The sequence below is a fragment of the Passer domesticus genome, chromosome 4 (assembly GCF_036417665.1).
Source record: "Passer domesticus isolate bPasDom1 chromosome 4, bPasDom1.hap1, whole genome shotgun sequence".
NCBI lineage: Eukaryota > Metazoa > Chordata > Aves > Passeriformes > Passeridae > Passer > Passer domesticus.
The window spans coordinates 34,938,051-34,952,691 of NC_087477.1; the positions used below are offsets into that span (position 1 = coordinate 34,938,051).

General features: G+C 54.2%; 1 protein-coding gene across 1 annotated transcript; it reads right to left on the bottom strand.

Moving 5' to 3' along the window:
• Positions 1-293: 293 nt before the first annotated feature.
• C4H4orf54 (chromosome 4 C4orf54 homolog) lies at positions 294-12,567 on the bottom strand. Its single transcript, XM_064419263.1, has 2 exons — positions 8,158-12,567; positions 294-3,901 (listed from the first exon to the last, which is right to left on the bottom strand). The coding sequence occupies exon 1, from the start codon at positions 12,565-12,567 to the stop codon at positions 8,167-8,169; it is 4,401 nt and encodes a 1,466-aa protein (XP_064275333.1). The 3' UTR covers positions 294-3,901; positions 8,158-8,166.
• Between the last annotated feature and the right edge of the window lie 2,074 nt (positions 12,568-14,641).

Sequence of the window (14,641 nt, forward strand, 5' to 3'; positions counted from 1 at the left end):
ATTATACTTGGGTAAAAAAAATTAGCAATGCCAACTTCCCTTTGTTGTAAGAGGAAAGAATAAAGAGAGATCAGGTCAGAAAGAGACTATCAATACAGGGACAAACTCAGGGAGACTCTGAGTGCAGGGTTTTTGATGTGCTCTCTGCTGTAATCCTTTCTTCTGTTGCTCTTTACATGTTAAACCAAGCAGTGCTTCTGTTTTCACTTGTTCTGCACAACAGCCAAGGTAACTTTGCAAATATACAACCAAGCAGGACTGCAGGCTTACTTGCAGTGTGTCTTTTACTGAAAAATACATTTTATTTATCATAACATTCAAGAGAAAAAACAAAAACAAAAACAAACCCCAACATAATACAAATGCCAACTCATTCAGGTACAGACTTTGGTACTTGGCAGTTCCAGACGCTCTGTTCTCACGTGGCTGTGACACTCCAAAGTGTTCCCACTGCAATTCCCAGAGCGCCGCCGCCGTCCTTCAACCCCAGGCCCACGGCACCCTGCAGTGGGATCACTCTGGGTTTCAGTTTGCCACAGTGTTGTCTCCATTGAGAGCAGCTCAAAGAGTCCATTTCTCTCCAGTTAGACATCTTGTGTTTCTCAATTCTTCCTCCACAGGCAACAGTCATCAACACGATGCGTTCACGGCGTTTTCCCCTTTGCCTTACAGCCCACCCCTCTCTCATCAGACATACCACCCACGTCCTCTTAACAATCATTATCCTTACTTCACATTTGCACTTTTAAATAGCTTTACACCAAAAACTAACCCACCCCTTTAAAAATGAGAGAAAAAGAAAGGGATGGGGAGGGGGAAAAAAAAGAAGAAATACAAAAAAAAAAAAAAAGAAATAGGTGAAAAAAAGCACAAGCATTTTTGAAGTATGTGTTCTCAGGTAGCCACAAGTTAATGGCAATATATAAGCATAAGGAATGACACTTTGGCCATCAACACTAAAGAATAAAGGTAGCATTGAATACAGACAAGGGGGAAATACACCCCACACAACCCATAAATACATTTCAAATCATTCACCAGTTGATTCACCAAGGGCTAAATTTGATACTGAGTGAAACCAACCCTGTTGCAAAAGACCAGAACAACATTCTGGTGCATCACTCCAGTCCCCCTCAAACTTTTAATTGGATCCTGACCTAAAATGCATGGACAGTAGGCTGGTGCAGCCCTCAAAAGGAGTGGGAGGGAACTTGAGTGATGCACAGGATTTGCCCTGCTTTGCACATGGGGTGAATTTCAGCTGTAACATACTATGACTGCACCGTGAAACATATAATACTAGCAGCTTGTGAGCCCTGACATGGAGGGCTTGACTCTAATCCAAGATATGTGGTTACACATCACCCCATGCACTGGAGAAATTCACCACTGGGCATACATGGAGGAGCACCATATTACCAGAGCTTTTTTCTGGTGACCTTTTGTGGCATTTTCTGCTGGGTCCGGCTTGACTCAAGCCCAGAGATCGGGTTCTGCAAAGTGAAGAACCTGGTGCTCAGGTCTGCAAGGCATTCAGCACTCTGGGATGAGTTCAGCAAAGCTTTGCATAGATGGGTGAAGGAAAAAAATCCTTCCACTGAATTCCCCAGGAATCTGCTTAAGTGTCTGAAGTTGGAGATGCATGTGAAGGCTTTGCTGGGCTAGCGAAGCGAAGCACCTTGCAAAACTGACCCCTTGATGCAAACAAGAAGTCTTTTTAGTAATAGACAAAATCAAGTAAACACTGTTTGACATTAGGATTGACACATTCCACTGAAGTAAACTCCCCTGAGAAAAAAAATAGCTGTTGGTATTCCCTCATTTCATTGCTTTCATCTCCACAGGCAGTGAAAAAAAACCCTGCAAAATTTACCTCCAACAAATACATGTTCAAATCCTGGGCAGTTGTTTTCTATGCTTTTTTTTTTTTCCTTTCAAGTACACCGGGTGAAACTGTAAACCTGAGGCTGTGTGTGCAAACCTATATCTTGTAAACTGCAACGGGAAACTCCGCTCCGAGCACCGATATAGGAAAAGGTAGGACAGGAACGCTGTGGAACAGGGATGCTAGTATTATACTGAACGTGTATGTCACAGGGAGCCATCCACTCTGGTACCTGCACTGTCCTGCAGTCCCAAGTACTGTTCTGTCTAGCGCTGATACTCTAATCACAACACCTATCAGTCAGGAGAAAGGTGGAGAAGCATTCATCTCCTTTAAGAGGCAGTCAGCCCCGTCCCAGAGGGCAGGTAAAGCTGTAATGCAGCTGGAGAGCACAGGGACGAGCCTTACACCATCTGTGCTCTAGCTGGGCACACCAAGCTCTTCAGAAAGGGCTGGAATAGTCACTGGGTTTCCACAAGGATGAAAATGAGTGAGAAGGTACATGAGAAATCACTCGCTAGCTGCACACTTGTGGTGCATTTCATCCTGAGGGCAATTACAATTTGTGCCTGTAAACAAATAAATTGCATTGAAATACAATCTCACACACGTGGTTAAAGACAGTTCTACCTGAGTTTTCTGTGAGTTACTACCTTGTGAGTTACTCAGGAAAATGAAAACCCAGGGCTTATTTTAAAAATGGGAAACTTTCCTAGCTGTAGGAAGCCTTGAGAACAGGTGGAGAAAAATCCTGCCTGTGGGCAAATGCTTAAATAAAGACTTTTGGGGTTTGTATTCAGACTTCAAAATTCTAATCTATTACCTCAAGAAAGCTTTATGTTATATAATTTAGGTTTGGTCTCACATTTATTTGCTTCCCAAAACCAAAATTTTAGGCAGGGAACAGATTATTGACTTTTAGTTTTACTGTCATAGTAACAATTCTCTTTTGTTGAGACAAGCTAGTTGCTGGTAACAAAAGAATCAGTTTGAGCAGAGTTGGACATATAAATCACTGCACTGTCAGTAATCTTATTGTCCATTTTTTTGTTCAAAAGGTATGTATTTTCTTAGCAAATTGTAATTTTAGCCCTCAGATAAACCTGTCAAACAGCTAAAGAAAAAACTGCATAGTACTGAGGCTGTAACATTTAAAAATTAATCTCACAGGGCAGTGACTAGGATTATGTTTTCAACAATGTTGCAATTTAAGGAAGAACAGACTGCAGTCTTAAAGGAAAATAAATGCCTTTCTCTCCTTTAGAAGCGGGATTTTAAAATATTACATTCAATTTCTGGTTTCCCAGTATTTAAACGCTGTCCTAATTAAGGCAACTTGTGATACTCAACACAGTACAGAGGAGCAAACAAAAAATAAAAGCACTCAAATGTGTTTTCTGACATTTACACAGTCTGTTTTGAACCATGGCAAAAAATAAACACTAAGGATAAATTTAACACTACAGCTCTCTTCCTTTGCAATTCCAAGTGAGAAGTAGAGAGTACAAAAAAACCATCTGATTGCAAATTGTGACTAAAGCCTGTATGGAAGACCCTCATTTACTGCAATAGGAGAGAGCTGAGGGCTTTATTTAGTTTTTGGAGAGCTGCAGGGCTGCACTGGATCATCACAACACATTCCAGGGGCCTGAATGAAGCTGTGTGGTGATCCACACTGAAACACTGCTGCATTCACACCCTGCATTTTACAAACAGCTGTAGAGGCATCACTACCATTAGCTACCAGCACAGAGGCAATGCTAAAGCCTGCAGGTCGGCTTCAGTACAAAAAGAACTTTGCACAAAATAATGCAGTAATTTAGTGCTGCTCACATAATTAAATGTAGGCATACTCCAAAACAGGGGGGCATTAGGAGAAAACAAGAAACTTACATGCTTGTTTTGTATGATGAAGCAAAAAAATTGAGAAAACTGTAGAAGCAGTTTTTAGGATTAATGTTGAAGAGTTACCAAGTGTATTTCAAATTAAAGAAGCACAATTCTTCTTCCTTATCCCTGTGGAAAAACAAAGAAAACCGAAAAGCATCATTAATATAGATTGCTAGAGCACTGCCACAACAATCTGAACAATCTTTACTCCTCCAGAGAAGTGCATAAATACCTGCTTTGTCATCACACTGTTCCTGCTCCTCATTTCCTAAGCTATGCCAGCTATCAGCCAAGGGCACCCAGGTGTTCAAACGGAGTCAGCTGCTGGGCAGCCCTGGTGTTTTGAGCAGAACCCATCCTTGCTGCTCAAGGTGTGGAACGTGCTGTGCCTCCCAACCCCACAGCTCCCAGCAGACAGGTCCTGGGGAGCCCAGGGACACAGGTGGAGAGAGGCCGAGGTGACCTGCACGGGATCCCAGCGATCCATCCGCGCAGTTCAAGACCTGGGCGCTCTCCTCACCAGCATCCAGCACGGAACACACCAGGAAAAGGGAAACAACCCACACCCACGTGCTCTAAGATTTGTGCAGTTAATTCTTAAATACTGGCTCAGGAAATCACCCTGGGCAGGAGGAGTCATTAAGGCCACCACGAGCTTTTATTGGCACCAAGGCTCAGCGCTACTGAAATGTTTCCTAAGTAGCCACAGCTTTGAGCACAAGGGCACACCTATATCCGTTTGCAGACTGATTTACTAGATCAAGTGTTAGACCCTGTTTGGTTCTTGGAATATTCCAGTATTTCCCACTAAAACTGGATAAATTCTTTACTAAATTCTCATCAAAGGCACCAGCGTAAGTAAATCCTATGTACTGCACATTGCACTGTAAGTTGACTTCTTGACTTAGTAATGTGGAACATACATCCTGATGAACAGGGAACAATTAAAACAAAGTGTAAAAATACCAATTTATGAGGCTTTAAAATAATTTTTATATACTATCCAGACAAAATTAATTTTCAAAGTAAAGCATAGATTATGTGATAGCAGTTAAGAAGAAAACACAACTGATACGTATATTTGCTTATGTATTCCTGTACCTGTGAGGTGTTTATGCTCATGGTTTAAACAGAAGAATAAAAAATACCCTTCTAATATTGGCAGTACAATTTACTACAGTTGCTTTCTACTTTGCTACCTGTTCTTTTCTCATTTATTTACCTAACATGAGGAAGCAGCTCCAGAGAGTAAAATATGGGAATAGATACAAAAATTAAAGACACATTTTCATTCACTTCTACTGGGAATGAGCTCCTGTCAGGCAGTTCACTCTCTACAGGCTGGTTCTGTCTGGGTTTGGATGCAAGTTTATTTGAACTGAAAATTAGCATCAAGGAAGAAGTGCAGCAGGCAAGGATGATGTTGCTAAAGCTCCCCATTTACTGTGAGTGAAGAAGAGGAGGGAGAGAAGCAGCCATAAGACATTGCTCAGAAATATGCACATATTTTCCACTATTTTCTGCATATGAAAAAACTTAAGCATAGTTCAGAAATGGCAGCTTGGATTTTGTCAGAACACCAACTGATGGGATCCATTTTATCCCAATGATTATGCAGAAAAGAGCACCAGATACAAAGGGAAGTGCTGGAAGAGCAGCAGAAGTGCAGGGGATTTGGTGTCAATCCACCACAGGCATCACACCATTAGCAGAACTTCAAGTGACACTGACCCCCCCAGGTGACAGAGACAGAGATGGATTAGTCCTTAACACAGTGATACAGTCTGTGAATGAAGATGTGAAAGAAATTGAGCAAAGAAAGGAAGAAGAGAATAAGTGCAGTGCAGAAAGGAATTCAGGAGTGGAAAAAAGAGCATCCCTTCAGCTCATTTTGCCTAGTTAAAAAAGGGACCTGAAAGGACAGTACCTTATCCAACTCTCACACTCAAAGGATGAAATCTGGCTGCTTTAAAATCAATTTTAGCATCTGCACAGCATTGCTGCAATCAAAAAACCCTGGTCTGGTGTGAAAACAACTAACTGGAATTAAAAAACTTAACAACAGTTCGCCCTTAGATTCACATGAAATTATACTGTTGTTCTTGTCAGGGGAAAAACACCATGCTGAGCAAACAAATGTTTTTCATCAGGAATAGAATGTCAAAAGAGAGAGGAAAATAATGGAAAAGAAAAGATAAACCAGATAATAAAAGAGAGATGAAGAGGAAAAATTATCCACAGGGACATGAAAGTCATGTAGGTGAATGAAAATAACAGGAAGAAGAAGGCTACAGATGTGACGCCTCTCTGGCATAGACCTCATTTTCCACAGACAGATAAGATACAGGAATAAGCAAAGTTTAATGACAAGTTAAACACATCCTACAGCATGCAGCTAAAATTATTTATTTTAAGATTTTCAGAACAGGTCAAGGGAAAAAAGTGTATCCATTGTCCAGCAGCAGGACACCTCCCTCAGCAGGTCTGGGACAGGCCAGAGGGGACACCCCTGTCTGTATGAGACAGCAGATGCCTTGGCATGATCCAAGATTGAAAGGATGGCAAAATGAAACTCAAGTCTGCACCCTGCTGAATGACCTTCTGCACTGAGCATGCACCACCAGTCTTTTGGGCAGTTCTGCAGTGGTAGAGCTCTGACACAGCACAACAAAGCAGGGCTGCTGTTTTAACTCCACCTGTGAGGAAGAGCACTTTGGTGAGAGCATCACCTGCCTCACCAGGCACTGAAGGCAAGCTAAGTACAGGATAACAGGACAATCCTTTGGGAACTGAAGGGCAGGGCACGCCAGAAAATATGATGTTTTCCACTTTTAAAGAGTGAAAAAGACACAAGAAAAGCTGGAGGTTTTTGTTTAGTTAGTGATACAAATACATCTACTATATACCCCACCTTTTAAAAAACGTCAAATCTCATCTGAAATCTAACAAATCCCTTCTGCTAGCAGTTTAATTCAGCCCCCAGACCAAAGGGAAAACTACTTTCTGCCATTTCATCTAGGTTCTCTGACTTTACTGGCAAGATGAACTCAAGCAGCACAGCAGAGCTCAAGTTAAACTGGCATGCTGCCTGTCCTGAGTGACCCATAAGGGCCCATGAAAACAACTTCATCCACAGCCACGATAAAAGAATGGAACTTTCAAGATAAAATAATTACAAACAGAGAGGTAAGCGTATAAATCACAATGATAAGGTTTCATTCCACAAATAATCTACTATATAGTAGGTGATGCAAACTAAAAAAAATTAAAGCAAAATCAATAACACAAGTGCTGGAAGACAAAATTTACCCTCAGGCATGCAACTGGGCAAAGATCAGCACAAACTGGTGACAAACCCGAACTTCTGGCTGTTGCCACTTTTCCACTCTTTCTCTCTGCCTTTTCATATGCACCAAAAACCAACTCTGTGAATTCTTGGTAAACCACAGAAGATTTGGCAGTTCTGCCTAATAATAAATTCTGCCTGCACGTGATGAAGATGAGCCATGCATTCTAATGCAAGAGGCAGAAGGAGCAGTGACACCAGTCCCGAAGGCACTTCTGTAATATTTTAGGTCTTTTAACATGGTTCCTTGGTTATTTTGCACAGGCCATGCTGCACCACACCGGTTTCAGTGCATGCTGTACGCCCAGTCCTGTGCCCTCCTCCTTGTGCCAGGACAGGAACTCGGTGTCCCTGCAGGCACACCCCTGAGTTTGGAGGCTGGCCCTGGGGTGCAGCCCCAGGACACTGTCAGGACTGTGGCACTACGAGCTCAGAGCTGCTGTGGGCACCTCTGCCAGCAGCCCCATGGCTCCAGGAGAGCACACCTGGGATGCCTCCATGCATCCTGCTCCCTCACCCCACTAACAAGAAGGACCCAGAATAAGGGTTTGCTTCCATTAGACCCCTCTCCCACTCTTCTTGAGGTTGGGGAGAAACAGGTACAGGGGAAAGAGAGAGGTGCTCGCCTCCCCTCGGGAGGAAGACGTGAGAGGTGAGACAAGAGGAGGATGTGATGCCAAGGCGAAGGGGCTCTTTCATGGCTTGCAAGATGAGTCCAGATGATGGATCCAGAGATGCCCAACCACACTGCCATCCCCGGGAGCAATGGGAGGTGCCCCAGCCATGGGGCTGCACAAATACAGGTTGTGTGATGAGCGGCTACGGTGTGCTTCACTGGAACTGCCGAAAAAACAAGCTCCAAGGACTACTGGAGTGCACCGAGGGGTGTGCCTAACCTTTCTGTATTTGACACCCCAGTGAGGGCCCCTGTGGACCCTCTCTGCCCTAAGGAGACGGTCCATTTGGCCATTAACCCGCTGTGCCCCGACCCATCACGGGTGCCTGCCACGCCCGAGGGCAGCACACACGCACTCACCCGCGCTCTTCACCGGTGCTCCACCACGAAGCGCATGGTGGTGCCGTCGAAGGAGGGCGGCGCGACGATCCGCGGCCCGCTGGCCGGCGCTGTGATGCTGATGACCGGCTTGGCCTCGGCTGCGCCGTGCCGCGGCGGCGGCGGGCCCTTGCTGGTAGCCACGTAGTAGGGGCTCTCGGCAAAAGCCGCCTCTGGCGCGGCGGGGCTGCCGGGCTCTGCCGGGGCGCTGCCGTCGCTGCCCGAGTGGGACAGCGGGCGCTGCAGGGCGCCGGCGGGCAGCACGGCGGCGGCGGGCAGGAGCCCGGGGTACAGCATGTACGTGGCGCCATAGGCGCCGGCATTGAGGGCAAGGGGCGACAGAGGCAGCGGGACGGGAGCCACGGCGGGCTGCTGGGGCACCGGCACCTCCACGTACTGCCCGGTCTCGGGGTCGAAGAGGCGCCGCTTGAGGGGCTGCTGCACAGGCGTGTCCACCAGGTAGTACTGCCCGGTGCTCACGTCCAGCAGCACCTTGCGCTGCGTCTGCGGGAAGGGCTCGGCCGCAGTGGCCGCGGCGGGCACGGAGGGCGAGAAGCAGAGCAGCGGCGGCGGCGCGGCGCCGGGCAGGGCGGCGAAGGGCAGCGGCGGGCGGTACAGGGCGGCGGGCGCACCCTCGGCGGGCGGCGGGCCGGCGGCGGGGGGCTCCTCGGCGGGCGGGGGTCCGGGCGGCGGCCTGGGGCTGCCGGCGGGCTTGGCCGTGCCGAAGGGCTGCAGGCTGCACAGCGCCGCCGCCGCCGCCGCCGCCGAGACCGGGCTGGGGCGGACGCCGCCGCCCTCCGCCGCCGCCGCGGACGGCGGGGAGCCGGGCTCGGTGGCCGCCTTCAGCGGCAGGGACAGATAGTTCCCGCAGTCGGGGCCGCGCTCCGCGTCGCCGCCGCCCGCGGGCAGCCGAGGGGAGCGCGGCGCAGCCGGGCCCCGCGGGCCGGCCTCGGCCGGGAGCTTGGCGGGCGCGGGGGCCGCGGCTGCGCCCGCCCCGCGGAGCGGCAGCGGGGCCCGGGGGGCGGCGGGCGGCTCGGCGCGGGGCGGCGGCGGGCCGCGCTGCCGCTGCCGGGCCAGGCTCTCGAAGGCGGCCGCCTTGGCCGAGACCTTGTCGGCGGCGCTGTTGGAGGGGCGGCGGGGCAGCCGCTCTCCGCCCGGGCCCTTGCCCGACGGCTCCTCCGCCTTGTCCGGCGGCGGGGGCGGAGCGGCAGCGGCGGCGGGTCGGGAGCCGGCGCCCCGCTCCTGGCTGGCGATGAGGGACAGGACGTGGCTGTCGGTGATGGGCAGAGGGTCGCTCTTGCGCTTCCACTCGCGCTTGTTGAAGCTGTAGAGCTCCTCCATGCTCCGCACCGCCGCCGTCAGCTTCTCCAGCGCGTTCTGCACCGGCGCTGCCTTGCTCTCCTCCCTCGCCTCCTCCTCCGGTCCCCGGCCCCTCTCGGGGGGCGGCGGCGGCGGCGGCTGGTGCCGCCAGGGCGCGGAGGATTTGGAAACGATCTTGAGCACAGCCGGCTGGCGAGCATCGCTCTTGTTGGGGGCGATGGTGGCCACTGGCAGCCTGCCCGAGGTGCGGTGCACCAGCACGGTGCCCTCCGGGGGGCAGGCGGGCGCCCTGCCCGCCGCCTTGGCCCCCGCCTCGGTGGGCTTGGTGCCGGTGTGGCCGACCGCCTGGCAGGTGATGACCACGGGGGAGAGCGAGCGGGGGACACCGGCGATGACCAGCTGCTGCCGGGGCTTCTGCTCCGGGCCGCCTTGCTCGGAGGCGCCGCTGCCCTTGTCGCTGCTGTTATCTCCCGAGTCAGCACTGTAGGAGCTTTTGATGAGCTTCCGCACGTCCCGCACCTGGTGGAGGATGCCCTGGGCTCTGTACTTGCTGTCCCTCACGTCGCGCACCAGGAACTGTGGCACTTTGTCGGGGCCGTCGCCGGCCTTGAGAGGCTTGAGCGGCTGCCCCCTGCCCTCCTCCGGCGGTCGGCCCGCGATCTGCGGCGTCAGCAGCTGGGCGATGCTGAAAGCGGCGTCCCGGGGCTGCTGCAGGCTGCCCAGGCTGATCTTGATCTCGGGGGCTTTGGGCTTGGGGGGCGAGGGGGCGGCGGCGGCCGAGGACACGGCGGCGGCCGCGGCGGAGCACTTGGTCGCCCTCTTGCCGGGATCCTTCTCCCGAGGGGTGTGCTGAATGGCGGGGACGAACAGGCGGGACATCTTGGTGGACTTGCCGGCAGAGATCTCGCCCAGGTCGGCTCGCCAGTCGTTCTTGGGAGAAAGTTTCAGCTTACCGACGGGCGCCCTCTCCTCCTTCCTTTCCGCCTCCCGCTCCTTCCAGGATCTGAAGGCGCTGTTCTGGCTGCGGAGGAAGGTGGCCTTGATGGCCTCCGAGGCGCTGCGCTTCACCTCGCACAGCTCCTCCGAGAGAGCCCGGTCCAGGCTGCGGTTCCCCTCGCGGGGCGTCGACGCCTTGGAGGCCGGGGAGCGGCCCCCGCCGCCCTCGCCCGCATCCTCGGCCGCCGCCGCGGCGCAGTCCGAGCCGCCCTCCGAGTGCCGGGAGTTCTGCCGCTGCACGCCACCCTCCCGAAGCCGCTCCCGGCCGCCGCTGCCGCCGCTGGGTTCGGGCTCCCGGCCCGCGCCCGGCCCGGTGTAGGAGGTGTCGGTGATCTCACCCCGCTCCATCTTGAACTCGTGCTCCAGCTGCATCTTCTTGGAGATGACGTTTTTGAGGAGGCTGGAGGCAAACCTGGACTTCTTGCTGGACCCCTTCCCGCCGCCCTCCGCCGCCGGCGGCTCCCCGGCTTCGGCGGCATCGCCGAGGTCCAGCAGGGTCACCACCCGGGAGCCCGCCCGCAGCCGCCGCGGCGATTCCACGTGGGCGATCTCCCCGTCCAGCTTGCTGACCACGAACTCGAGGGCTTTGGTCTGCGAGCGGCCGGAGCGCAGCAGGCTGGGCTCGGCTCTCGGCCCCAGGCTGCCGCACTTGAGGTCCAGGTAGGTGGACCAGCGGTTGATGCCCAGGGCATTGTCGGACAGGGAGGCGGAGGAGGCGCGGGAGCCGGGGCGCAGGGTGTCGAAATAGGGGTACGCCAGGCTGCGGAAAGCCCTGGCCGTAAGGTTTCGCACCTCTTTGTCGGCATCGTCCAGCTCGCTGACGGCGCTGGAGGCGCCGCTCGAGTGCTCCCCTGCCCTGGCGGCCCCGCAGCGCGTCTGCAGCCGCGCCGGCACCGCGATGAACTTTTTCGCGTGGTCGCGGACCGCATCCTGTTTTAAACTCGCACTGCGGTCGGGAGCCGCGGCGACACGGAGACTCATGTCGCCTTCATGCTTGGCAGCGTAAACAGTGTTTTGCTTTCCGTGCACGTTGCTAGACTCATTTATAGCCCGGGAAGCGGCTTTGATTGATAGGAGAAGCTGGGCGCCCGGGCTCCCGCCGGGGCGGCCGGGCTGCTTGGACCGGCTTTCCCCCGAGCTGGCGCGCTTGTCCCCGCCGGGGGTGTCGTGTTCGGAGGTAAGGCTGACGATCTCGGTGCTGCTGGTGTTGTCGATGCTGTCCGTCTGGTTGTTGGGGTCGCTGGTGGTCGTGCTAAGGTAGCAGCTATTCTCCTCCTCCTCCGTCAGCGTGTCTCCCGGGGTCTCGTCGCTCCCGAAGGAGGCGTAGTCAACGAAGGAGTAGATCACGTTGTTATCCTCGAAGTCCCAGCGGGCGGCCAGCCCCGCGTCGAAGTCCATGTCGTGGTCCACCTCGCTGAGCTGGATCTCCTGCGTGCTGATATAGTGCGCCTCGTCGCGGCCGCCGCCGGGAGGGGTGCCCGGGGGGGCGCCGGGGGGAGTCGCCTTGCGCCCCGCGACCTCATCCTCCACTTCGCTCTCGTAGCCGAAGGACGACGAGGAGGTTTTGCCCTCCGTCGACACCGGGTCGCCCATCGCGGGAAAGCCGTCCGCCTTGGTCGCGGGCGAAGGGCAGGAGGAGGAGGAGGACTCCGGGCAGCCCCCCGCCTCCGGCGTCCCGCCGCTCCGCGCCGCTTCCACGGAGCCGGGGCCGCTGTCAGCGCCGCATTCCGCCGCCGCCGGGGAAGGAGGGCGATCCCGCCCGTGCTCCAAGGATGCTGGCTCCGCTTTTTCCCCCGGCGGTCCGCCGCTCGCCGAGTCGCCATCCCCGGTCCCAGCGGCTCCGCTGTCCGGTGCGGGACCGGGCGCTCCCTCCGCGCCGCCGGCCGGGGCCAGTTCGGGCTTCTGGCGGCTCTCCTGCGGCGAGCCGCGGATCTCCACGTACGCCGCCTCCCTCTCCTCCTGGATGGGCGCCTCCGGGCCGGGGTTGGGGCTCGGGTTTGTGCCGGGGTCCCGCTCGGCCGCCGCGCCCTCCGGGCCGGCTCGGGGGCTGGCGGGGCGCTGGCCGGGCGCGTCCATGCCGGGGCCGTCGGGGCGCGGCAGTGGCCCGCGGGGGCGGGCAGGCACGTGCCGGCGGGGACGGGGGGACAGCGGCCGCCCACGCCCTGCCCTCCCCTCCTTGCCCTCCCTCCCCTCCTTGCCCTCCCTCCCCTCCTCTCTCGTCCCCTCCTCCGCCCGGCGCCCGGCCCGGGCGGGCATCGCCGCCGGGGGGCGGAGGGGTCGGGCCGGGCCCCGCTCCCCCCGCAGCCCCCGCGGCACAGGGCAGCCGGTCCGGCCACCGCGGGGGAGCTGGCCCGCACATCCCGGGACGGGCCCGGGTCCTGCGGGCTTTCCGAGATAGTCTTCGCTGGGACGGCTCCAGGCGCGGACTATACATAGAGCCGGCGTCACTTAGGCCGCCTGAAATCCTATTTTAAACATCTGTGTTTGCCGGAATAAAGGCCCCCGGACACCCCTTGGAAGGGGAGAGCCTGCAAAGATGCTGCCATTGCCCAGCTCCCCGGGGAGCCGGCGGCAGCGGCTGCAGGAGGCGACTCCAGGGCTGAGAGCGCAGCACTGAGTGTCAGCAATGAGTGCGCCCTCCTTCTACACGCAGCAGCGGCCAAACAGCTATCTTCTTCCCTAAACTGTCCCCCTGCACCCCGTGTCCCCATTTGCAGGAGGTGTGGTTGCGTAGGGACACCCTATGGATGGCAGCCTGCACCTTTACAGTAGTCCAGAGAGCCATCGGTCTCCAAGAAATCTTTCTCTTTCCAAGAAATGCCGGTTTAGACACAACCAGCATCTAAGACCTATTAATAGGCATTTCTGTGGTATGCCTGACCTTTGGTGGCTGAGAGCTTCACTGAGCGGTCCCCAAGATGACAAACCAAAAATCAGTCCAGCACCGTGGAAGTTTTCAAAAGGCAAGCTGTTAAACACTGAGGAGAAGAAACAAAAGAAAGAGAGCAATGTTGAGGAGCAGCCCTCAGGTACACAATGCAGATAACATCCTAAATTCCCAGCTCAAAAAAACAACATCCCAAATTTGCAGTACTTGAACACTAAGGGTGAGCAAGCTGGCATTGGGCTGGTAACACTGAACTGAGGTGCAGGAGAGTTGTGGAAGTCCCTGAAGTGATCACCAGGATCCAGGACCTTACAGCTGCATGCACTGGCATGGTGTGCAGCCCTGCCAGGGATGCCACAGGAGCAGAGGAGCCAAGATGCAAAGCTGAGCCATCCCTGAAGTCTTCCCAGCATTGTCCATATCAAAACAAGGGTTTCCCAGTGCACCCAGCTCTTCATCCCACCCTGTAGCCAGGTGGCTCTGCTGCCATCCTCCCACTCTTCCTGCTGCCTCCAGGAAAAATGACCTGCCTTTTTCACTGAACCCAAGTGAAGTCTTGTGAGGCTCCCTGCAGCAAGGGCAGGTTTAAAGCCTGTTTCAGATAAGGATCTCTGCTGCCTGGAGGAAAACAAGTGAGGTGGCTCCAGCTTTTAGTTCTCCACATAGATACATGGCTGTTTCTTAGGCTGTAGATTGACAGGATGGAAAATATTACTGAAGCACCATGTGATATTCTAACAGAAAGACACATCCTCCAAACCTGGAGGGTTGGAGTAAGCCAGGTCACGAGCAGTGAGGCTCTCCCCAGGCAGCAGGGATAACTGATTTCCATCCTTACTGAGTCTGTCCTGCCTCCAGTGTGCTGTTAATGAGAAGATGGGCACCAGGTTTCATGGGTACTAGGCTTCCTCAGCCTCAGTCTTAGCCCTGGTATATGTAGCTTCAACTCCCCTGGTGCACACAGCGACTGCAGTTCTCCACAGAGCTGTGGTAAGAGGCATCCTCATCCCCAAACAGCTTCACTGGGTTTTGTGTCCCATCCACACATTTTACAGCTTGCCCCTCTGTCTCATGCAGCACAATAAAATCATGACATAACCAGAGAAAGACAATATTTTAGCACATTAGTAAGACACATCTTAGTTATAATTGATGATGGGCTAAGAGTAGATCCTCAAATACAGTCCTTTCCAAATGCCTGGGATGCCAATGAATGCATTTTAAACCCTGATCATTCATTGTACTTGGGTGACTGCTGGCAGC